Consider the following 25616-nt stretch of genomic DNA (forward strand, 5'->3'; position numbering starts at 1 on the left):
GTCACTTAAATGCTCAAAATGGCCAGAAAAAGAGAACTTTTATCTGAAACTCGACAGTCTATTCTTGTTCTAAGAAATGAAGGCTATTCCATGCGAGAAATTGCTAAGAAATTGAAGATTTCCTACAACGGTGTGTACTACTCCCTTCAGAGGACAGCACAAACAGGCTCTAACCAGAGTAGAATAAGAAGTGGGAGGCTGCGTTGCACAACTGAGCAAGAAGATAAGTACATTAGAGTCTCTAGTTTGAGAAACAGCCGCCTCAAAGGTCCCCTTCTGGCATCTTCATTAAATAGTACCTGCAAAACACCAGTGCCAACATCTACAGTGAAGAGGCGGCTGCGGGATTCTGGGCTTCAGGGCAGAGTGGCAAAAAAAAAGCCATATCTGAGACTGGCCAATAAAAGAAAAAGATTAAGATGGCCAAAATAACTCAGACATTGGACAGAGGAAGACTGGAAACAAGTTGTTGTGGACGGATGAATCCAAGTTTGAGGTGTTTGGATCACAAAGAAGAACGTTTGTAAGATGCAGAACAACTGAAAAGATGCTGGAAAAATGCCTGACGCCATCTGTTAAGCATGGTGGAGGTAATGTGATGGTCTGGGGTTGCTTTGGTGCTGGTAAGGTGGGAGATTTGTACAGGGTAAAAGGGATTCTGAATAAGGAAGACTATCACTCCATTTTGGAACGCCATGCCATACCCAGTAGACAGCGCTTGATTGGAGCCAATTTCATCCTACAACAGAACAATGACCCAAAACACACCTCCAAATTGTGCAAAAACTATTTAGAGAAGAAGCAGGCAGCTGGTATTCTATCGGTAATGGAGTGGCCAGAGCAGTCACCAGATCTGAACCCCAATGAGCTGTTGTGGGAGCAGCTTGACCGTATGGTAGGCAAGATGAAGCCCATCCAACCAATCCAACTTGTGGGAGCTGCTTCTAGAAGCGTGGGGTGCTATTTCTCCAGATTACCTCAACAAATTAACAACTAGAATGCCAAAAGTCTGCAATGCTGTAATTGCTGCAAATGGAGGATTCTTTGACGAAAGCGAAGTTTGATGTAAAAAAAAAAAATCACATTTCAAATACAAATCATTATTTCTAACCTTGTCAATGTCTTGAATCTATTTTCTATTCATTTCACAACGTATGGTGGTGAATAAGTGTGACTTTTATGGAAAACACAAAATTGTTTGGGTGACCCCAAACTTTTGAACGGGAGTATATATATATATATATATATATATACATATATATATATATATACATACATACAAAAGGGTGGAGTGCCATCTCCGGGTTGGGGAGGAGACCCTGCCCCAAGTGGAGGAGTTCAAGTACCTAGGAGTCTTGTTCACGAGTGGGGGAAGAGTGGATCGTGAGATCGACAGGCGGATCGGTGCGGCGTCTTCAGTAATGCGGACGTTGTATCGATCCGTTGTGGTGAAGAAGGAGCTGAGCCGGAAGGCAAAGCTCTCAATATACCGGTTGATCTACGTTCCCATCCTCACCTATGGTCATGAGCTTTGGGTCATGACCGAAAGGATAAGATCACGGGTACAAGCGGCCGAAATGAGTTTCCTCCGCCGGGTGGCGGGGCTCTCCCTTAGAGATAGGGTGAGAAGCTCTGCCATCCGGGAGGAACTCAAAGTAAAGCCGCTGCTCCTTCACATCGAGAGGAGCCAGATGAGGTGGTTCGGGCATCTGGTCAGGATGCCACCCGAACGCCTCCCTAGGGAGGTGTTTAGGGCACGTCCAGCTGGTAGGAGGCCACGGGGAAGACCCAGGACACGTTGGGAAGACTATGTCTCCCGGCTGGCCTGGGAACGCCTCGGGATCCCCCGGGAAGAGCTAGACGAAGTGGCTGGAGATAGGGAAGTCTGGGCTTCCCTGCTTAGGCTGCTGCCCCCGTGACCCGACCTCGGATAAGCGGAAGATGATGGATGGATGGATGGATACATATATACATACATACATATTTTTCATCATCTATAAAAACATTTATTATTTAAATTAATTTCAGAATACATGATATTTTGCTATTCAAACTACTTATAAAGTGACGACAAAGCAGAGTCTTTGTTTGGATGATCCTTGAACATCAAATAAACATCATAACAAGTCATATGTCCACTAAAGTTCAAAGCAGGAAAGAAATGTGCAGGTTGGCTGCAACTAATATTCATTGGCGATAAAATCAGGTTTGTACTCTCAGTAGATCTGCTACAGGAGCCGAGGGAGTGACCTTGACATTCCATGAGGAAGACAGTCAAGTTTTGACACATCCTCATCCTGTCTGTACAAGAGCAGCTACAAAGCGTCATCATCATCACACTCACAGGCTGTCAAAAATAATGGCACGTCCATTTTAGTTCCGTTTCAACTATTTGAGTCTTTTACTTTAATCTGTGACCCAAATCCTTTTTAATGTGCTCAAACATCCAGCTGGACTTTGCTTTGTTTGAACACCGCGGCTCGTTTTAAACATTTACTTCTCAGCCGCTGCCCTGCTGTGCCTGAAAGTGATCATCAGTAAGGAGAGACATTTGTGTCCATAAAAGGAGCTGCTTTAGGCACACCTGCGTCTAATAGTGAACAATATACCTAATTATGGCGGCGTCTCGGTGACACTGTTGGAGATTTAAAAGGAAACTCACCCAGAAGATGAAGTTGAATAGAAACAGCGCATATTTAACCACCGGGCTGACATGGGAAAAGTCTTCATCACGTCCACGCTTTCCACACATTGTTTCTAGGAAGGAAATACAAGCCCTGAGTGTTGTTTCATCGTGGAAAGTGGGCAAGAGTGAGGCCTCCTGATTGTTTCAACTGAAGAAACCCAACTCCTGACACCTCCCTGAGTGGGCGTGGCCTCGCAAGTCACATGACTCACACAGGTGGACACATCTTTAGGTACACATGAGCACATTTACATGATAGAGATGGCACAATTTCAGGTCGGAATGGGACGTGTCAAATAAAGCAATTGGGTTACGTCCATTTGAACACTTTTCAGACACATATTTCTGTGTAAAGGCACACTTTTAAAAAGGCTGGGCCAGGGGGAAGATTCTCAAAACTGTTGTCAGCGTGTGGACAACTTAAAGGGTGTCTGTGTGATGACGTCACACTTGTGCGGCACGTCTTCCTTCGATAAGTTCAAAGGCAAACAACACTGGCTTTAAAGTAACATACTGTAAATACACAATGCATGTTAAAGTCTAAATATACAACCATTTTCGCTCTACATTTATATCAAAAGAAGCGTCACTATGCTTTAATATTGCCCGCCGTGTTTGCTGTAGTGGAGTGTTTGATACATGACGTCATGAACCTGACGTCACAATTTTGCATTTGACAAGTTTTATCTCTAAAAAAGAGATAAAAGTTGGTATTTTTTTTATAAACGAGATCAAATTTGGTAAAAAAAATTTTTTATAAACGACTGTAGCATAGAAATGTTTTTCCACGTTATTATACTGCAGGCAAATATTTTTCTAACTAAATGTCGATTTATTAAAGTAAGGCCTACATTTTCTAATTAATGGTTTACAATTTTCAATCAAATATTGGAGGATGATTAAGAGTACAAATGCATTTAAATTGATATCGTTGTTAAAAACTTTTAAAGTGATTTAGGTAGCCCTTTTTTAATTGTTTTTCTTTCATACTTTTTATTACTAGTATTTATTATTATTTAATACTCTATCGGTATTTGCTTTTGTTTTCTTTCCTTGACATGTTTCCCTGATGTTGAAAGTGCCTTGACCTGTGTGTGCATTATAAATGTATTGTTTGTTGTTCAATAAAAATAAGTAGTACAATAGTAAACAACACTGGCTTGATGCATTTAAACATACTAGTCGGACATGTTTTATTGTGAAGCGTACATACAGGACTGTCTTAGAAATTTAGAATATTGTGATAAAGTCCTTTATTTTCTATAATGCAACTAAAAACATGAAAATGTCATACATTCTGGATTCAACTGAAATACTGAAAGCCTTTTTTTTATTTTAAAATGGCTGATTATGGCATACAGCTTAAGAAACTCCCAAATCCTATCTAGAAATGTTTTAACATTTCCACAGACCAAGTTAAAAAAAAAAAGATTTATAACAGCAAAACAAAATCAAACATTTAAAAATGTTAATTAATGCATTCAGTACTTGGTTGGGATTCCTCTTGCACGGATTACTGCATCAATGCGGCGTGGCATGGAGGCAATCAGCCTGTAGCAATGCTGAGGTGTTATGGATGCCCAGGATGCTTCAATAGCGGCCTTCAGCTCATTTGCATTATTGGGTCTGGTGTCTTTCAGCTTCTTCTTCACAATACCCCACAAATTCTTTATGGGGGTTCAGGTCCGGGGAGTTGGCAGGCCAATGGAGGACAGTAATGCCATGGTCAGTACACCAGTTACTGCTGGTTTTGGCACTGTGGGCAGGTGTCGGATCATGCTGGAAAATGAAATCCTCATCTCCATAGAGCCTTTCAACACATACAGCTACAATAGCCGTATTCCTATGGTCAAGCCACTCCTGAAATCACTCCATGCCACGCCGCATCTATGCAGTAATTTGTGCTAAAGGATTCCCAACCAAGTACATTTTCAAATGTTTGATTTTGTTTCGCTGTTATATATCTTTTTTTTTTTACTTGGTCTGAGGAAATATTCTATTTTTTTTAGATAGTATTTTTGTGTTTTCTTAAGCTGCATGCCATGATCAGCAATATTAAAAATAATAAAAGGCTTGCAATATTTCAGTTGATGTGTAATTAATCCAGAATCTATGACATGTTCATGTTTTTAGTTGCATTACCAAAAATAAAGGACTTTATTACAGTATTCTAATTTTCTGAGACAGTCCTGAATACACATACTCTTGCGCTATATTGACAAAAAGAAACGTCAATATGACCCGCCATGTTCGATGCAGTGGCCACCTCCGGAAATGACCCCATTGACGCGTCTGATAGGCTCAATCTTCCTAGTTCCTAGTCGGGGACATAGATCGTTTTTTAATGATGTAGATTAAGATGTTTAAACTCTTTAAGAGTATGTGTTTGTGTGGAAATGGACTAAAAAAATAATAAAAAAACAACTGTAGGAAATGCAATTTATTTGCAATTTTTTAACAACATCATTCCTCCGATAAAAATGCAATGTTACAGGAATATACATCAGATATTAATTTAAAACTTGCTTTCAAGGGGACCATACAGTCTAAATATATTTTTTCTGTTGTTATTTACTGGTAGCGTGCGTTATAAGCAAGACAGACTCTGTCACCAATGACAGACTGACGACTTACAGATACAAACTGTACAATTGACTTTATTTACACATTTTTGTTTGGCGTTTTTTGTCAGGTTGGGTTTTTTCATTATTTTTTCTTGGAAAATAGGAGTAGAAAAAAGTGATTGAGTTAATATTCTGATTTATTCTTTCCCTTTTTCTAGAGTCCAAAATGAAATGAGTGGAGAACAAAACCTTAGAAAAAGAGAAGAAGCGGATAAAAGAGGCGGGTGCGTCAAACATGCAGGCGACCAATAAGAATCTCTCCCATAATGAAGGGGGTGTGGCTTGTGTTTATACACACCGACCCGTTACTGTCCGATCCGTTTGCGCATGCGCTGTATTTGCAACACACTCGCAGACATACCTTTCTCGCCGCGCTATTTAGAGAAATATAAAAAAAATAAAAAATTCCAATTCAAAGTTGAGTATTGAACAATGTGGATGGCTACAAGTTCTTTTAATTTCACAGTGTGGTTGTCAATTATATGAGGTTATTAGTACATACTTGTTTAAATTGTTGTTTAGAAAAAAAAAGTGTTATACATTTGGAAAAACTGCCTGAAAAAGTAAAATAGATGTCTACATTTACTGTAGCAGATATTAAATTGATAAAAAAAAAACAGCAACCTCAAAACGGTTATTAATATTCATCTGTTGCTAGGAACCTTGTAAAAATGTTTCAAAGCTAAAACCACTTTCTCCCTTTGGATTAATGACTTATTAGTAAAACTTAGAACTTTAAAAAAAAAAAAAAAAAGAAAACTCTTGCTAATTATTGGATACATTTTCCTTTTAGATAAGCCGAGTTTGTCTATTTTTTACTTTCATTTTCTTTAACTGTATGTATGTTGGTATTTTATTTAATTGTAGTTAATTAATGTAAATTGTTCAACCTCCTATTGTTGTATTGGAAATTATTTAGTTTGTATATTCATTGTTTTTTCAATTATTCCCAAAAATGTTTTTATTTTATTTTCTTTTTTGTTGTTTAAAACAAATATAGGAAACAGAAGTTGCTGACTTTTGGCGCACGCGTAAACGGATCGGGCAGCGACACAAGCAAACGCGTTAGTTTCTTAGCCTTGAACTCGCGACGTCATGGCAGTAAATACAACACAAGGTAAGTACTGTAACTGTACTGTATTTGTACTGTAATTGGTCTTTGAAAGCCTCACAGCACACTTCCCGCCGTGTTAGCATGAAAAACAAAGTGTTTGGAAAAAAACAACAACATTCCTGCAAAGTAAAATCTCCTTAAAGCTGCGCACACACTCCCGTACACACACATGCACCACAAATGAGGTTCCCTCATCCTGAAAATAAAACAAACGGGAAAAAAACATCATAAAATTAAGAACGCTGCAGTTGCTACATGACGATGATGTGCATAGCAACCGTGTGACAGGAAATCAAGTTTTCATTTTTAAACAATCCCGCACATCTTGCACTGTGAACAACTATAAAAGGAAACTTATCGTCAGGGGGAAACTCTGAAAACCAACAAAAATCGACTGTGATTTTTCACATGAAAAAAAAACCCCTATGAATTTCATCCATTTAATCTTTAGCATCTCTCCAGCTCATATCTAAAATAGAATAATATAAACTAGCATTCTATATATGACACTCTTTCCACGCTTGGACTGAAAAATATCTGTACACTACCCTTCTTGGATGAAATGTATCTGAGGGGAAATATGCAAAATACTGTAAAAGAGGCTACATGAGTTTCCTAGCATAGAGACGTGTAGTCCTTTCTTTTTTTTTTTTTGGTCAAATTCTGGTATTAATATTGAAACGTGTTCTAGAAGGGTGCTACAGTAGGAGGATGGCTGGCACGCGCACAGAAAACACGACAAAAGTTTTTGTTTTGGTGCCTTGATCACTTATTTCCTTCATATTCCAGTACTGGGATATCAACAAATCCTCTTATAATACTCCTTCAATAAATATGATAATCCTCTGGGTTAGAAAATATTGTTTTCAAGTGGGAAAACTGTCGGATAAATTCATGCCAAGCAGTAAAAACATTCCCAAAGCCTCTAATTTGTCAACATTCTCTTATAGCAGATATGACGTAGAAAAATATACAATCAATGGCCTATGGCGAGGAAATATTACTCATTATTCACATGTGTCACTTTTACAGACTTCCAGAGCAGAGATGGGATATTGTTAGATTTTACTTAAGAAAAACAATAATTCATTATAAAGAAAGGGTGTCCAAAATATTCACACCACAGACTAATTTTATGCCATCTTTTTTTTTTTTTTTTTATTACAATTTTGTCCTAGCCCAATAAAAGTTGCTTTTTTGCCATAAAACAAGTTTGGGATGAATGCACACAACCCTAATAGTTTATATTTTATGCAGCGTCCTTTGCAGTATATTTTGAATATTCCTTTTTACCGTCATATTATGGAAGAATATCAAGTCATTTTATCATTAGGGACTGCAAAAACTAATTTTTAAACATACATTCAAATGTATTTAGTTGTCGCATATATAATCTTTATCTTTTATATGAAAATATAGTCGACTGTAAAAACACCTCAGTAGAATTTACGGTAAAAAAGTGGCAGCTCAGTCGCCAGAGTTTAGTCAGTATTAATACAACTTTAGAATTATAAGAAGGGCCGCACTTGGATAATTGGGGCCCTTAGCAGAATTTTACATGCATTTCTTTACGCAAAACAGGGCCAGGGATCACAGGGCCTTTCACACAGTGCGTGATCTGCGTATATATCAATTAATTATTGATCAAACAACACAATTGTTGTCCTCCCGCATAGTTCTGACCTACTTCCTGTTCCCGTCTACAGCGCTAAGCCTTCTGGGTAATGTAGCATATAAACATTTACTTCCTATATTAAGTGTTTTATATTTTTATTTAACATTTATTTATGCAGGGTGAGACAATAAAGAACACATGTTCATTTGCTGGCCTAGCAAAAAGGCAGGGTTAACATTTTAGAGATGTTGAAGTGTGATGATAATCTCTTGTCATCTCACATTTACCAACAAACACATTTTTTTTTTGTTGACAGATGCTCTTAATTTGTTTAAGATGGACAAACACTTTTTAAGAGTAAATCTTACACAAAGAATGTCTGCAACTTGCGGACAGTCATCAATAAAAAAGCCGAGGTTGCAATTATAATTATTACTATTATTAAGTTGTAATTAATTAGAACAGTACAGTAATTTGACTAGGAGTTCTGAGTATGTGATATTACTTCTAAGTATGTGCGATATAAAACCAGTAAAACATAAATACGGTTTTTGTTTATGCAATTTTTGTCCAAATCCTATACTGTTTGAGGTATTAGGAATGCTTAAAACATTGATGAAAACGATCATAAAATCACAAGTGGATTTTATCTCATTGAATAAATAAGTTTTGAAAGATTGCAACTTTCAAGGCAATTTTTTAAAAATGCTGCAGTGAATCAAGGATTTTAGGATGCAACAATGAGCAAATAAAGCCAACGAAATTCTGGAGGGACTTTATTGGTAGAATTAAATAGGACCTGCTTCTCAGTGATGTGCAGATCGATACTGAGACATCGATTCTTTATACTATATATGCTTACATCAAAATATTGATACTTTAGTTATTTCAGATAATGTATATCATTAACAGAAAGTAACTAAATAATTGTGACCATCTCTAAATGAAAAGTGATTGATGGTAAAGAAAAATATACCTCTAATATACAGTATATGACACTACACTAATCCCATACAGGCAAACAAGCCTTCATTTATTTAAGTAACATTTCTTAAATAATTCCTAATATAGGTGTCATTAAACTATACATAGCAACGGCAATAAAACAGCTATTGTGAAGTGAATTATATTTATATAGCGCTTCTCTCTCTATATATATAGGATACATTACATGGGAGTGCGGCCATTGTTACACAGTAGTGCCTACGACGACTACTACTACTACTGTGTAACAATGGCCACACCCCCATGTAATGTACCCTATATATATAACAACCACAGACACTTCAATAAAATCCCCTGAAGAGCAGGGAATTTTGCGAAACAGGCCTGTAGGGATGAAATAGCCTCTGTGTTTTTTCCTGACCTAACGTATATTCCGCTCTACCCCGGTATTGAGCACTGTATAATGGATAAACCACAGAAAATATATATTTGTACGTGTATATGTGTGTGTATATAAATATATATATATATATATATGTATGTACGTACATACATACATACATATATATACACACAAACACACACATATATATATATAGATATACAAACAAACATTATATATATATATATATGTAATTATGTATGTATGTATATGTATATATATATATATATAAATATATATATATAAACAAACAGTATTTAATGTATTTTTGAGTAGTCCTGTCAACTGTATGTGTTTAAAAACCCAAATACAAATGTTTATTTTTGTTATTTTAAGCAGTTTTTCGACTGCTTGTCTCTCTCGGCGTCAGGGCCTATCCCAGGTGCACTTGGGCGAAAGGTAGTTTAGACCCCGGGCAAGTCGCCCCCTCATCGGAGAACAAACCAACGAAACACCATAGAACAATTTTGGACACCTCTGCATTAATTCTGAATTAATTTTCCTCACAGTCGATTAATTAGGAAACGTGGGTCCATCCCTGCTCTGAAGTGAAAAAGCTATGCAGGAAAGTCATAATAATAAACATTTCTGTCTTTCGCAACATGTTTCCTGTCATGTGACATGACCAAATATGGATCTCTCTTCATGCCAACACATTCATGTGACACCTCTTATGTCCCCAAAAAGAATTTCAATCGCTTTGAAAAAATATTTGGCTCTCAAATTTTAAATAATGCACTCAGCCTTCACTTCCCTTTATATGTTATGGCTAACCTTTAATTTGGAGCAGCCCTTTCACAATAAAACACCTGCTGTCCTTCTCGCAAGATATGCAAAAGCATCTCTCTTTAAAAATGACTGCATGATGACTAACCCAAACACGACGGAGAAATGAATCAAAGTGAGCCACAAAAAATTATCTATAATCAGTTATAAACACATCGTCACAATTAATATATCACCTGATATCAAGTATGTTAGGTTTCTCTGGCATATTCTAGAAAATACACCAGCTTATGAACCTTGCAGACAGTCACTTATTGCATTGTTTTTGCATATCTTGTGGGATGCAGGGAAAACGCGCCTAAATCCTCCTGTCCGCACGGGGGCGCTAACACACAACTCTTACTTTTTCAACGGGGCCTTCAAGTACATCCTTTTAAATGACAGAAAGTGTCTTTTAAATTGAAATAAACAATCCTAACCTGGCGTTAAAAGCACATGCTTCCACCTATTTACTTATATGCTGCAAAAAATGAACTGTAGCTAATAGTAATAACAATAATAAATTAAAACAGTGCTTCTGGAGACACACACACACACATCACATTCACAGTTAGTTTGCATAATTATGAAGATCCTGGCAGTGTGATGTTGGTGCGTTCGCTTGCCTGCCATGAAAACAGGTAAAACGGAGAATTAATGTCATAATACTTCAAAGAAGTGCTGAGTTTTGTTGTTGAGAAAATCAACTTCCGTGTAATATCCCTTTCTGCCTCTCGGAGCGACACTTTATCGTAAACGCTGCCATCTACTGGTGCGGGGTAAAAATTACAACCTTACTGAAGCCGCACATTGTATCGTTAATTCTTTTTATATGGTGTGATGTAGTGTACCACAAGCGACCAACAGGAGGCGCTCTCTTGACTGCTCCTTCTTGCTACTACAACATAAACCATCAAAAATACTTCTAATAATAATAATAATGTTAATAATAATCATACATCTAGTTATGAAATCAAAATTATGTTTCACGTCGGGATACTTGCAGCATCTTTTAAATCAGCCCTAAGAGTTCATTTGGAGATTATTACCAGTAAAAACAATAATAATAATAATAATAATAATAATAACAGTGTGTTACGGCCAAATACACTCCTGTCAACCTGGAAACAAAATAAGAACAAAAAAAGATGATTAAGTGTGAAAATAGAGCTTTGGAAGCATGCCTGTCCGTGGTAACCCTGTTAGGAGGCCTACTACCACACACACACACGCGCACACACACACCCAAACACACGCACACACACGTACACACCATACTTGTAATGCTACCTTAAATTACTAAAATCAGCTTTTTTCTTTAAAGAGTACATAAGTAAGCACTCACGTGCACACATTTCTCTCTTCTGAGAAAATAAATAAATAAATAGATACAATCTGTAAAAGGTGCATACTGATAGAGAACATTCGTACACAAACGCACGCACGCACCCACGCACACACACACACACAGGTAAAACCGCTTAAAATTCACCTAAAATGAAAATAATCATAAAGACCAGCACCTCGATTGCGCAAACAAATCGAGGATAAATTAACACAGCACAGTAGAAAACCCCCCAAAAAAGGCGTGCCAGGTTAAGTAAAGTGGCCGTGGCCTGTGTAGAGAGTGGCATCCAATCCCGTGGGGGTAGGACGAAATGATTGACAGTCCTGTTTGAAAACAAAAAGGGGCGGGGGTGGAGTCAGGTGAGGTATGAGGAGAGAAGGACAAGTGGGCAAAGTAAAGCAGCAAAGGAAGCCATGACGGTGTCGCTCAAAAGTTTGTCAGCCACTTCTGTGTGTAGGTCCGCCTCTCGCCTTGCCCCGCCCACAGCGTGGTGGGAGAGGTGGTGGTGGTGGTGGGGGGGGGGCACTCCTTTTAACTTTGGAAGAGGAGGGCAAGGAAGGAGTTTTTTTGTTTAAAACGATACAGCGCTTCTTCATCATTGGTGAGGAGGAGGGGTTGGCCTTTGACCTCGCGAACGTCCGTCTTCGCACTTGCCGTCCCCCGGCTCAATGGCGGCCAGACAAACGGGGGACAAAAAAAATAAGGACGAAAAAACGGCTTCTTTTTCCTTCGTCTCCTTTGCTCGTCACACTTTTGAGGACGTGATAGAACTGTGAGGCACTTTAGAGACACACACACACACACACGCACACACGCACACGCACACAGTAATGTGCACACAAACAAGACAGACAAACACACTCCCACACACAAGCGTACACTCTGATAATATAGAGTATAGTGTGATATACTTTACTACAAACATTCAAACGTACAAAGACGTACTGGCCGCCATTGTTCGAAGAGGAGAGGCAGACTGTGTGTGTGTGTGTGTGTGTGTGTGTGTGTGGGGGGGGGGGGGGGGTGGAGTGGACGGGGCGGTCTAAGTGGTCCAGCAGACACCCTACAAACTGGTCACACACTCCATGTCCTCGTCCTCCAACAGCCCGCTGTTCCTCCGCTGCCCTCCTCCAATCACAGCAGAGCTCCTTAGCTCCGCCTCTTCGTCCTCCTCATCCTCCTCTTGGTCCCGCCCCCTCGCCAACAGCTCCTGCCGCTCCTCCACAGAGGACGGTCCGTGGACGCAGCCCCTGTTGGCGGCGCTCTCCCCGCCGTCCTGGTCCCTGTGCGTGGCGGCGGCGGCGAAAGGAAGGAGGTTACCATTGGGGCTGTGCTGAGAGGCGGCGGCGGCGCTGGGGGTGTTTCCGTTGAGGATGTTGCTGGCGGCGTGCTCCATCTCCTCGATGGTCATGTCGCAGGCGTCGGCCAGCTCGGCCTTAGTGGCCTCGATGAAGGAAGGGTCCTGCGCAAACTGCCCCAAACCTTCTGATATTAGCACCTTCAAGGGGGCGGAGACATGGCGAGGATGTCGGTCAGTAGGACGAAAAAAAATGGTACAGGTCCTCATATAAACTTACCGCCTCCACCAGACTTCCAGCGCTGCCGTGAGAACTGGAGTCCGTTCCCAGTAGCGAGGGCACCGTGAGCGACACCGGCCGCGGCGCTCTCTGATTGGTCACCGGCATGCCGGAGGCAGGGCTAGGACTTGGCACCCGACTGTTCCCGTTACTGTCGCTATACCTGCGCAGGACAAACCTTTTTGTGTTGTCGTCAAGCATCTCAGCATAAACTAGGACAAAACTGTAAAGTGTTCCTCAGGGAAAAAAAACACTCAGATGGATTAAAGGCCTACTGAAACCCACTACTACCGACCACGCAGTCTGATAGTTTATATATCAATGATGAAATATTAACATTGCAACACGTGCCAATACGGCCAGTTCAGTTGACTAAATTTCAATTTTGAATTTCCCGCGGAGTTTCTTGTTGAAAACGTCGCGGAATGATGACGCGTGCGCGTGACGTCACGGACTGTCAGGAAATATTAGCCCAGCACCAGTTACGGCTGAAAGTCGTCTCTTTTCATCGCATAATTACACAGAAATTTGGACATCTGTGTTGCTGAATCTTTTGCAATTTGTTCAATAAATAATGGAGACTATAAAGAATAATGATGTTGGTGGAAAGCGGTGTATTGCAGCTGTCTTTAGCACCGAGACGCAGTCGGTGTTTCTTTGTTTTTAACACAGAGCGGTCAAGCGAACATGTTTCTCTACGTCAACCAGCATGTTTTTGGATGGGAAAATTGTGATATATATCTTACCGGAGACATCATTGGATTATTCGACCTCCTACGGTAGCTGTTTCAAAGGCAGCTGTGAGCTTGGCTCCTCGGCTTCTCTCTGAGACACTGCGTGTTCACCGCAGCCGTCCGACCTCGAGGTATGTCTTTACAATCTCACTAAAACACTATTAAAACAATAAGCAGATAAGGGATCTTCCAGAATTATCCTAGTAAATGTGTCTAATTACATCTGAAAAGCTCACACTGCCGCCGCCCGGAGCTGTCGCTCTTTATTTTATTTTATTTTTTATTTTTTCCTAGTCCTTTGCTATCAATATCATGATCCACAAATCTTTCATCCTCGCTCAAATTAATGGGGAAATTGTCGTTTTCTCGGTCCGAATAGCTCTTGCTGCTGCAGGCTCCCATTAAAAACAATGTGAGGACGTGAGGATCCCTCACCCTTGTGACGTCATCGTCTGCGACTTCCGGTAACGGTGAGGCTTTTTTATCAGCACCAAAAGTTGCGAACTTTATCGTCGATGTTCTCTACTAAATCCTTTCAGCAAAAATATTTCAATATTGCGAAATGATCAACTATGACACATAGAATAGACCTGCTATCCCCATTTAAATAAGAACATCTCATTTCAGTAGGCCTTTAAAAGCAGTGTGAGAAGATAAAATGTCACATCTGATGGTGTTTAATTTTTTTCTGAAGTGGTCTGCAAACTGCTCACAAAGGGACTGACTATATGACGATATGTGCACTGGAGACAGAAAAGGGGCTTCTTATAGACCTCACGTGTCTTTTCTTCTACTCGATTGATGAATGAACTCATCAATCTCTACCAACCGGCGGTATAGCTCGGTTGGTAGAGCGGCTGTGCCAGCAACTTGAGGGTTGCAGGTTCGATCCCCGCTTCCGCCATCCTAGTCACTGCCGTTGTGTCCTTGGGCAAGACACTTTACCCACCGGCTCCCAGTTAAATGTACAAATTAGATATTGGGTTTCACTATGTAAAGCGCTTTGAGTCACTAGAGAAAAAGTGCTATATAAATACAATTCACTTCACTAATAAAAACATTAATACATTACAACAATAATACAAGTAAATTACAAACATTTCGATGTGACTGCTATTTGTGCTCTGAACCGCTTGACTGAAGCTACAGTAACGAGCTAGCATAAAACGATAGCATGGTAATGTTACCTTGTTATAATGGAAACAGTTAGCATACTTGGAATATCGAGGAAAGTCTCAAACTCCATGAATTTTAGGATTAAACGATCAAAATACTTCTAAGATGTCGCCAACAGTGTTGGGCAGTAACTAGTAGTCTAACGCATTATTTTTTATATTCAGTAACTCAGTTGCCGTTACTTCATGATGCGTTACTGCGTTATTTTTTATATACAGTAGTATCGGCTAGAAACTAAGAAGATCTGAGTGTGTTATTGCTGCGGTGTCGTCCTTCTGAATGTTCCTGTGTCACAAGAGGCGCGCTGTGTGTGGATGTGTGAGGGAGGCCTTGTCTGTGTTTACTAACGAGACATCACGGCGGAGTCTAAGCCGAGTTTCTTAACATGGAGATATTCTCACTGCTTTTCTTTCGTCGAGCACAAAGAAAATAACATTTGTCTTGGATCAAGGATCCCATCTACTGCCCAAAACAGGAATTCAAATCTGCTGAAACAGCTACAATAGCAACATACTTCGACAAAGCTAGTAAAGAGAGACAAAGAATCCGATGCCACTTCACCTCCAAAACTACCTGAAGTGGTGGTGGTGGTGGTGGTGGAGGAGCAACAGCCGCAACAGCGGCTGGATTTTAACGGAGGGACTGCTAGCCAGGACAACATTGATAGAGCCATTGCAGCGTATGTGCTAGAAGACATGCAGGCTATTTCTACAGTGGAGTCACCCCCTTTCAGACAACAAATTAACATGATAGCAGGCGTCAAAACGGCAAATGGCACAAAAACATTTTCCAAGTTCCTAGACACAGTGGACAGTGAGTACATAAAAATGGAAAGCAAGCTAAAGAAGACACTCCAAACTCTACCTCTGCTCATCATTCAGCACTGAAAGTACACACACTCGGTCAATTCGCTAAAACAGTATACTATTGCTCTTTCATTCTAGACTTCTGCAGCTATTTAAAATAGTTGTGTCAATTTGTTTTGGCCCGAAATAAATTCACCCTTTGAAACATATCTTTTTATTTGTGTGTTGTACGTAGACCACGTTGCTTAGCAGAGTTCAGTGATGCAAATGCATGTCAAGGTAATCAACAGATTGTATTATTCTCCAGCAGAGGTGGGTAGAGTAGCCAGAAATTTTACTCAAGTAAGAGTACTGTTACTTTAGAGATTTATTACTCAAGTAAAACTAAGGAGTAGTCACCCAAATATTTACTTGAGTAAAAGTAAAAAGTATGTTGTGAAAAAACTACTCAAGTACTGAGTAACTGATGAGTAACCTGATTACGGCAACAAATAATGCACAAAAACATAAAAATAGCAATGAGCAAATTCAGAGCCATGAATATCTCTTAAGCAACTAAAACAATAATGTATTTAAAATAATAGTACATTGAAATAAAAAAAAAATTAAGGCACATTGAGCCACAATAACTTAACAGCACCATAGGCTCAATAGGCATTCAATGATTGATTGATTGATTGATTGATTGAAATTTGTACTAGTAGATTGCACAGTACAGTACATATTCCGTACAATTGACCACTAAATGGTAACACCCCAATAAGTTTTTCAACGTTAATCAATTACTTAATAAATGACCAAGTCGAGGTGATCTACCTCATATATACATATACACACATATCATATACATATATATATACATACATTTATAAATACAGTATATAATTTATATTTATTTATTTTGCCGTTTTTGTTGACATTTTAAAGGTGTTTTAATGAATATACATGCATGTTTAACACATAGATTCCTTTCTTTCATGAAGACAAGAATATAAGTTGGTGTATTACCTGATTCTGATGACTTGCATTTTAGTGCTGATAACGTCCACTTTTTCAAATGTAGGAGAAAAAAGTTCCTCCTTTCCGTCTAATACCACATGAAAGTCGTTGGTTTTTGGCATCTTATTTGTCCAGCTTCCATATTCGTTTTATACACTTTACAATAAATACATTGGCGGCAAACGCCGTAGCTTGCTAGCTTATTTTGTTAGCGCAGGCGCGATGGAGCGGCACTTTTATTGTGAAGACAGGAACTGGGCGATCAGTCTTTAGGCTTTTGACGGGAAGTACGGTTGAAATAAAAAGTGTTTTTTTTCCTTTACACTTTTGATTGATTGATTGAAACTTTTATTAGTAAATTGCACAGTACAGTCCATAATCCGTACAATTGACCACTAAATGGTAACACCCGAATAAGTTTTTCAACTTTTTTAAGTCGGGTCATGTGACCGCCCGGCTCTGTTTGATTGGTCCAACGTCACCAGTGACTGCATGTGATTGGTGAAACGCAGGCATGCGCAGATCCTACTTTGAAGCTCTCATAAACCAAAACAATCATTAACAGATCGATAAAAAAAAAGTAGCGAGTAGCGAGCAGCGAGCTGAATGTAGATAAATGGAGCGGAGTAAAAGTAGCGTTTCTTCTCTATAAATATACTCAAGTAAAAGTAAAAGTATGTTGCATAAAAACTACTCGTAGAAGTACAATTTATCCCAAAAGTCACTCAAGTAAATGTAACGGAGTAAATGTAGCGCGTTACTACCCACCTCTGTTCTCCAGTGCAATAACAGTACTGAAATGAAGGCTAAAAGGGCATTAATGGGAGCCTTAAAAAAATCAAAAAATTAAAAAAAAGAAGTAACTAAATAGTTACTTTTCGCAGTAATGCATTACTTTTAGGTGTAAGTGACTGAGTTACTAACTGAGTTACTTTTGAAATAAAGTAACTAGTAACTGAAACTAGTTACTGGTTTTCAGTAATTAACCAAAAACTGGTTGCCAAGTATCCAAATCTATGATTTATACGTTAAAACGAATATAATTTGTTAAAACACTAGCATAAACTGTTATCATGCTCGTATTAGCATGATAACATCAGAAATTTTAGCATACTTTGAAGATGTTTCCAAGTATCCAAATCAAGGATTTTCATGTTCAAATGAATATAATTAGCAAACATACTAGCATATACCGTTAACATGCCAACATTAGCATACTTATAAGATTACTGCAAGTATCAAAATCAATGATATTTATGTTCAAAAGAATATAATTAGCGAAAATAATAGCATAAACCGCTATCATGCTAACATTAGCACGATAACATTGGAAATGCGAGCATACTTTTAAGAATGCGCCGAGCAGGCGGCATAGCTCGGTTGGTAGAGTGGCCGTGCCAGCAACTTGAGGGTTGCAGGTTCGATTCCCGCTTGTGCCATCGTAGTCACTGCCGTTGTGTCCTTGGGCAAGACACTTTACCCACCTGCTCCCAGTGCCACCCACACTGGTTTATATGTAACTTAGATATTGGGTTTCACTATGTAAAGCGCTTTGAGTCACTTGAGAAAAGCGCTATATAAATATACTTCACTTCACTTTTAAGGACAGGGGGGGCTTAGCCCCCAGGAGATGAACAGGATGTGAGCGAATGTACCGCACGAGTACAAAACTTCACAAACGGCTAACAGAGACTTAGAAATTATTCTTTGTTATTATTATTATTTCAGTCGGTTAAGGAAATTAAATATATATGGAAGTCTGAATAGAAGTGAGAAACGTTTAAGTATACTGTAAGAAAGACTTAGAGTCCAGTCCGTCTGCTGATCTGAAAAAGAACCAAAGCTGTCAAAGAGCTGAGGAACCATCTTCAAAGTGCAATGCTGAAACAAATAATGCAAACAATAAAATTTAACTTCCAGGGCTTGAAATCAATGGTGTCCCGTTGTCCCGGGGACGGGAAAAAAAATGTACGGGACGATGGATTTTAACAATGTTTTTCTTTTTCTCTTTATGTATTTACATTTTATATTAAATGTCTTTGATTTTCCTCCCTCTGAAAATCCAATGAAATGTTTAACAAGCCATCTTATAATAACACAACAGCAATTAATGTATAAAATCAATGCAATAAAACAAATACATTTTTAATGATGTTTTTTTCATTATTTTAACAATAGGCTAATGTATACTACTTTATATAGATTCTACAAGAAACACAAAACTTAAAAACTAAATTATTTACAATTGCAGACACAAGGTTTTGTGCAGCTTGACCACAGAGTTGAGAGGAGCAAAGATCTTTAATATTTGTATGTGAAAATCACAAAGAAATCTTCTGAGGGAGGATGACGCCCCTACAGGTCTTTGGTTTACAAACTTTCAGACCCACCTAAAAAAAAATTCACCAGCCACCACTAATTATGATGCATTTTCATTTTAGGCAAAACATAAGACAATACTCTCTTAACAGTATAACTGTAACCAGGAATAAGTCTTCAAGTAACAATATTCAAATACTATCTTTGTTGGGTAAGAAAACTTTGGTTTTATTCTGAATCCAGTGTAACAGATAGGTAGTTTGAGCAGATTATAAAGACTTTCAGGTGTTTATATATGTTTAAGTATTTTGCAGACACTTTTATCCAAAGCAACATACATGAAAAATACATATAAAACAATCACTGTAAACATGATCGTTTACGGGAATGTAATAGAAAATGTCAATACAAAGTGTCAAGACAGAATAAACTGCTGTTGCAGCAACAGAGATACAGTCTATTGGTCCGTAAGATATATAGTAGAATGCGCGGTTTTGCGGTCTTATCCGCGGATAAACATGACAAAAAAATAGATTCTAAATAAATTCGGGCGGGTGGCGGATAAATATTTGATATGCATGGTTCTGTGATCGGTATCCTTTACCATTCAAAGAGCCATTTAAGACCCGTGTCACAAAGCGAAGAGGACAATAATAGACATAGACGCTATTATTCTCCTGAATGACTGCCGGTAGTCACCAACATAATAAACGTTACGGAGTGCTATGAAGCCATTGACTTTGTCGCCTACTACAACATGTACGATCTACTTGTCAGTCCAGCATCATGTTGTGTGTGGTTTCCACGGCGACACGCACATGACGGCAATGCATACGGGGTGACACATAGTACACTAATGGTTGTGATATAAACAATTTGAACACTCTTAGTAATATGCGCCACGCTGTGAAGCCACACCAATTAAGAACGACAAACACATTTCAGGAGAACATCCTCACAGTAACACAACATAAACGCAACACAACAAATACCCATAATCCTTTTGTATCCGTGACACTTCCTGAATATATTTTACCCCCCGACCCCCCGTGCGTCGGTAAGGTGGGCGGGGTTGGGGGCGCGGGGGTGTAAAATATATTCAGGAAGTGTCACGGATACAAAAGGATTATGGGTATTTGTTGTGTTGCGTTTATGTTGTGTTACTGTGAGGATGTTCTTCCGAAATGTGTTTTTCAATCTTGTTGGGTGTGGCTTCCCAGCGTGGCGCATATTAGTTAGTGTTAAAGTTGTTTATATCACAACCATTTGTGTACTCTGTATCACCCAGTATGCCTTTCAATCTCATACGTGTGATTGCGGAACAATAGGTTCGTACATGTTGTTGAAGATGTCTAAGGCAATGGTTTCTCAGCATATCCATACTTTTGTCATCAGGATGATGCTATTGGATAGTCGTGGGAACATCAGCGGCTCCAGTTGTCATCACTAATCTGTGAAACAGGTTTAAATAGCTCTGTGAGTGGTGAAGGCAGACAACCTCTGATGTATTTCAGCGGGCGGTTGGCGGGCGGGTATGGTCCTGATAAAATGTTGGTTCGGGTGGACGGCGGGTGGATGACGACTTTGGTGACGCGGATGCGGATGATATAATTGCCTATCCGCGCATCTCAAATATATAGATATCTAATATATTCATACATTGTTTAAGTAGGATATACACATGTATATATAACCTAATCATATTGTTTCTTCAACTTAAAAATAGCTGACCGTTTTTTCCCCCTTCTCTGGGATTATTATTCCCAGTTTTGATCTTGGACGTCTGGTCACTTATAGCATATAAGAATATTCTATTACTGTTAAGCAAACTATGAACACACCAAAACATGTGTCCTTTATCATAGTTACACGTATGACAAAAAAGCGCATGAAAATCAGTGGTATTCAGTGAGATAAAATGTGCTGACAGTTCATTGCTACTGCCAAAAGAATTGCACTGAGTGGAGTGGATCACCACTCCAAGATGGCGGCCGCGCGTCTCGTCTCGTCAGCGCCAGTAGGCAGTAGCGCTCCTTACGCTATGAAGTGAGGGGAAACTAAATGAATAACGACAGGTTATATGATTATTTATTTTGAACTCTTATTCGGGCCACTTTAAAATGAATATTTCGGCATGTTTTTGTAAAAAAAATAAAATAAATAAAAATAAAATAAAATATAACGCCAAATTATTTAGGGGGGCCTAAGAATATTTTGGGGGGTCTTAAGCCTCCCTAAAATAGGCCTAGTGACGCCCCTGGCGGCAAGTTTTAAAATGAAATATTTTTGGGTTTAAATGAACAACTTTGCTAAATGCAGATGTGAATGGGTGCTTGGAACAATAGTGAAGTCCTACCAGGGTCCACAGTTGACCGACGGCAAGCTGGTGTTAAACTTTTCATGTGAGTTGGAGCCTTCTAACCTCAGCGAAGGAACTCGCTGATATGAGGCGTCACTGCCTTTTGCTGCAAAAATAAAAACAGTTAGATTTAACGCCGTGATGGTGATGATGATGATACGTACCCGTCGGACTGGCAGGTGGCGTAGAGCACAGTCGACTGAAGAGGGTTGGCGAGTGACTCCTCCTGATCAGAGGACTCAACCCGGCCACCGCCAGCGCCTCGAGGGAGAAAGGAGCACCAAGGAAATATTGAAATATTAATGCACAAACAATCAATTGACAGACTTCTACCTGGTGATGAACGAGGTGCAGCGGGACCGCCGTCTTCTGCGAGATGTCCGATCTGGAATGTCTCCTCAGACACTCTAAATGGAAGGAGGACCTCCGCCCTTAAAAAAACAAAAAAACAAACAATTAGGCTACTTTCACACTGCAGGGTCGGGTGTCCAATTGAGATTTTTTTGTCAAATCCGATCTTTTTCACCTTTGTAATGTGAATGCAATCTGACCCGCATGCAGACAAGACGTCATGACATTCACACCAGTCGGTCTCGGCACTGGCACACGGATTTTGTGAAATCTAAGTCAATGTTATCTGAACTGAAATATTGCACGTAGAAGATTAAGAAGGATCGCTTTTTGATGGTGTTCTGGTTGGATGAATGCCACCTGGGCGCAGTAGCGTTCACATTTTCACATATAAAAAAACCCCATATGAAATTGGGAATTGCACTGTTCTTTACATGGACATGAAAAAATACATTAGAGATCGCATGTGGGCAAAAAAATCGGAATTGACCAGCAGTGTGAACCAGGCCTTGTCACATTGGCTTGATGGAACACTCAAAATGTTAGACCAGTAGTCCTGCTCACATGAACAACAGCAGGCAGGGAGTTGACCAGCAGATGATACCCTGGCTGTGGCAGTCTGATGGCCACCAGAGTACCATTCCAATCTTGTAACATCGCAAACATTTTTATGTATGCAGTACCAATGGGGCATATGGCTATTTAATAATACCTTTATGTGTACCATCTGGTGGCTACTGCACTGTATGTGGACTTTGATAAAAACTGCTGAATTACCAGGAATTGATTTACGTGTACCCGACTTAAACAAGTTGAAAAACCTATTCGGGTGTTACCATTTAGTGGTCAATTGTACGGAATATGTACTGTATTGTCCAATCTACTAATAAAAGTTTCAATCAATCAATCTGCACTTAATATACTTCTGCACTTTAAATGAAGCTGCTAAAATATTGTAACTTGACCGCCCACTGATTTGTAACTCACATACCCTTTACGCTTTATGTATTGTACTTGCATTTTAGATTTCTTATCATTTTGTATTTTCAATATTGTTGTGTATTTTCATTCCTGTGTAATTTTAATTGTGGATTGTAGCTGAGATAGGCGCCAGCGCCCCCCGCGACCCCAAAAAGGGATTAAGCGGTAGAAAATGGATGGATGGATGTTAGACGCGTCATAAAAGGACTACAGATGGAAATTAGCACGGTGCTAATTCGGATGCAGCCATTTTCTTATTGAAACTGCACATTGTCCTTCAAATTAAAAAAATACATACATACATACAAATAAACTGAAGTGTCAGGTTTTTTTTTCAAACTAAATCTGATAATAAACTCATTGAACTGTTTCAATTGTGTATTCGCATATCTCATTTAATTTTTGTACAAAGTTAATAAGATGACTAATTTGAATAACAGCAAGGCGTTTTAGCATAGAATTAGTAAATACATAAAATATATTTATATTGCGGGCTTCACGGTGGCAGAGGGGTTAGTGCGTCTGCCTCACAATACAAAGTTCCTGCAGTCCTGGGTTCAAATCCAGGCTCGGGATCTTTCTGTGTGGAGTTCTCATGTTCTCCCCGTGAATGCGTGGGTTCCCTCCGGGTACTCCGGCTTCCTCCCACTTCCAAAAACATGCACCTGGGGATAGGTTGATTAGCAACACTAAATTGTCCCTAGTGTGTGAATGTGAGTGTGAATGTTGTCTGTCTATTTGTGTTGGCCCTGCGATGAGGTGGCGACTTGTCCAGGGTGTACCCCGCCTTCCGCCCGATTGTAGCTGAGATAGGCGCTAGCGCCCCCCGCGACCCCAAAAAAGGGAATAAGCGGTAGAAAATGGAAGAAAAGGGATATTTATATTGCTATTATTACTACTACATCCATCCATTTTCTACCGCTTGTCCCGTTACGGGTCGCTGGAGCCTATCTCAGCTGCATTCAGGCGGAAGGCAGCGTACACCCTGGACAAGTCGCCACCTCATCGCAGGGCTTATTATTACTCTTATGTTTGTATTTATTTGTATTCAATGTTTATATATGTTTTAGAAATATTTTGTATATATATTATTTTGGATTATTTAGTTTTAATATTTCTTATGTTGTTCTTTGTGGGTTTTTTCCAATGTGAACGGCTCAAAGGCGGCATTTTCCCTTATCCTCTGTGCCATATCTTGAGCTGTTCTATGGTGTTTGTGTGTGTGTGTGTGTGTGTGTGTATATGTTTTGTATCCCTTGCCCCTTATATACCACTGTAAAGCACTTAGTGTGTGCAAGAACCTGCCTGTGTATTAAAGTGCTATAAATTTCTTTTAACAACCTAATTGTTTTTCGAAAAGGGTTTGTAAATAGAAAAGTTTGTACAATGAATCACATTTCCACATTAGAACCAATGTCAAAATGAATAATTGGTTCCAGCTTTGACGAAAGTCAATGTTTTAGGAAGGGCTTGAACTCTCTGAACGGAATATAAAGTTTTAATTTTCCTGAGGTAACTCTCCAGAAAGAATCAATAAAGTACTATCTATCTATATATATCACTGAATCTCAAACTGTGGCTCCATATGATGGTAGCCAAATAATCACTTGATTAAAGTACAGTGTTTTATTTTCCCTATATTCAAACACAGTGTTACTGTTCTATTTCTGTTACCATGAATTGATTAACATGGACCCCGACTTAAACGAGTTGAAAAACTTATTCGGGTGTTACCATTTAGTGGTCAATTGTACGGAATATGTACTATACTGTAATGTGGACGTTGTACCGATCCGTTGTGGTAAAGAAGGAGCTGAGCCGGAAGGCAAAGCTCTCAATTTACCGGTCGATCTACGTTCCCATCCTCACCTATGGTCATGAGCTTTGGGTCATGACCGAAAGGATAAGATCACAGGTACAAGCGGCCGAAATGAGTTTCCTCCGCCGTGTGGCGGGGCTCTCCCTTAGAGATAGGGTGAGAAGCTCTGCCATCCGGGAGGAACTCAAAGTAAAGCCGCTGCTCCTTCACATCGAGAGGAGCCAGATGAGGTGGTCCGGGCATCTGGTCTGGATGCCGCCCGAACGCCTCCCTAGGGAGGTGTTTAGGGCACGTCCAACCGGTAGGAGGCCACGGGGAAGACCCAGGACACGTTGGGAAGACTATGGCCTGGGAACGCCTCGGGATCCCCCGGGAAGAGCTAGACGAAGTGGCTGGGGAGAGGGAAGTCTGGGTTTCCCTGCTTAGGCTGTTACCCCCGCGACCCGACCTCGGATAAGCGGAAGATGATGGATGGATGGATGGATGTACTATACTGTGCAATCTACTAATAAAATTTCCAATCAATCAATCAATCAATCCATTCTGAGTATGACATATTAAATGTACTTGCTAAATAAAATCTCTGCCTTGTCTTTAATGAATATTTAGGCATAATTCGCTACTTTATTTTAATGTTGGTCATTATGGTGGTACTTGGAGAGCCAAGTTATTTCTGAGGTGGTTCTTGGTAAAAGAAAAAGTTTTTTTCAGGGCGGATATCGACTATTAGTAGTCAAGGAGGCCGATACCCGGTATTTGGAGCCGGTATTAATTTGCAGTAAAAGTGATTTAAACATGTATAGTATATGTCAATAAACAGTTGGAAAAGGCTTTATGTTTTTTTTCAAACATTATTTTTAATTCTTTATAAGGCATTATTGTTGTGGTTCATTTAGTGCCAAACAACATCAGGGGCTTTTACACCCTAGCTATATGTATTTAATTCTGTGAGTCAG

The 25616-nt window shown here is 39.5% G+C and overlaps 2 protein-coding genes across 3 annotated transcripts in view; both read right to left on the reverse strand.

Annotated features, from left to right (window-relative positions):
- Window positions 1–2873, reverse strand: part of tspan33a (tetraspanin 33a) — a 22707-nt gene extending 19834 nt beyond the window's left edge. The window contains exon 1 of the mRNA XM_061912262.1: window positions 2663–2873. Coding sequence (XP_061768246.1) covers window positions 2663–2752 — 90 coding nt within the window. The 5' untranslated portion in view covers window positions 2753–2873. The remainder of the gene's footprint in view (window positions 1–2662) is intronic.
- A 2238-nt stretch (window positions 2874–5111) lies between these two features.
- The window catches only part of cacna1c (calcium channel, voltage-dependent, L type, alpha 1C subunit), a 349919-nt gene continuing 329414 nt past the window's right edge, over window positions 5112–25616 (reverse strand). For both annotated transcript variants that reach the window (XM_061912264.1, XM_061912263.1), the window contains 5 exons: window positions 21843–21940; window positions 21674–21770; window positions 21507–21615; window positions 13117–13279; window positions 5112–13037 (listed from right to left, as the gene is read on the reverse strand). In XM_061912264.1, the coding sequence (XP_061768248.1) occupies window positions 12603–13037; window positions 13117–13279; window positions 21507–21615; window positions 21674–21770; window positions 21843–21940 (902 nt within the window). In that variant the 3' untranslated portion in view covers window positions 5112–12602. The remainder of the gene's footprint in view (window positions 13038–13116; window positions 13280–21506; window positions 21616–21673; window positions 21771–21842; window positions 21941–25616) is intronic.

Source organism: Nerophis ophidion, linkage group LG10 (genome assembly GCF_033978795.1).
Source record: "Nerophis ophidion isolate RoL-2023_Sa linkage group LG10, RoL_Noph_v1.0, whole genome shotgun sequence".
Taxonomy (NCBI): domain Eukaryota; kingdom Metazoa; phylum Chordata; class Actinopteri; order Syngnathiformes; family Syngnathidae; genus Nerophis; species Nerophis ophidion.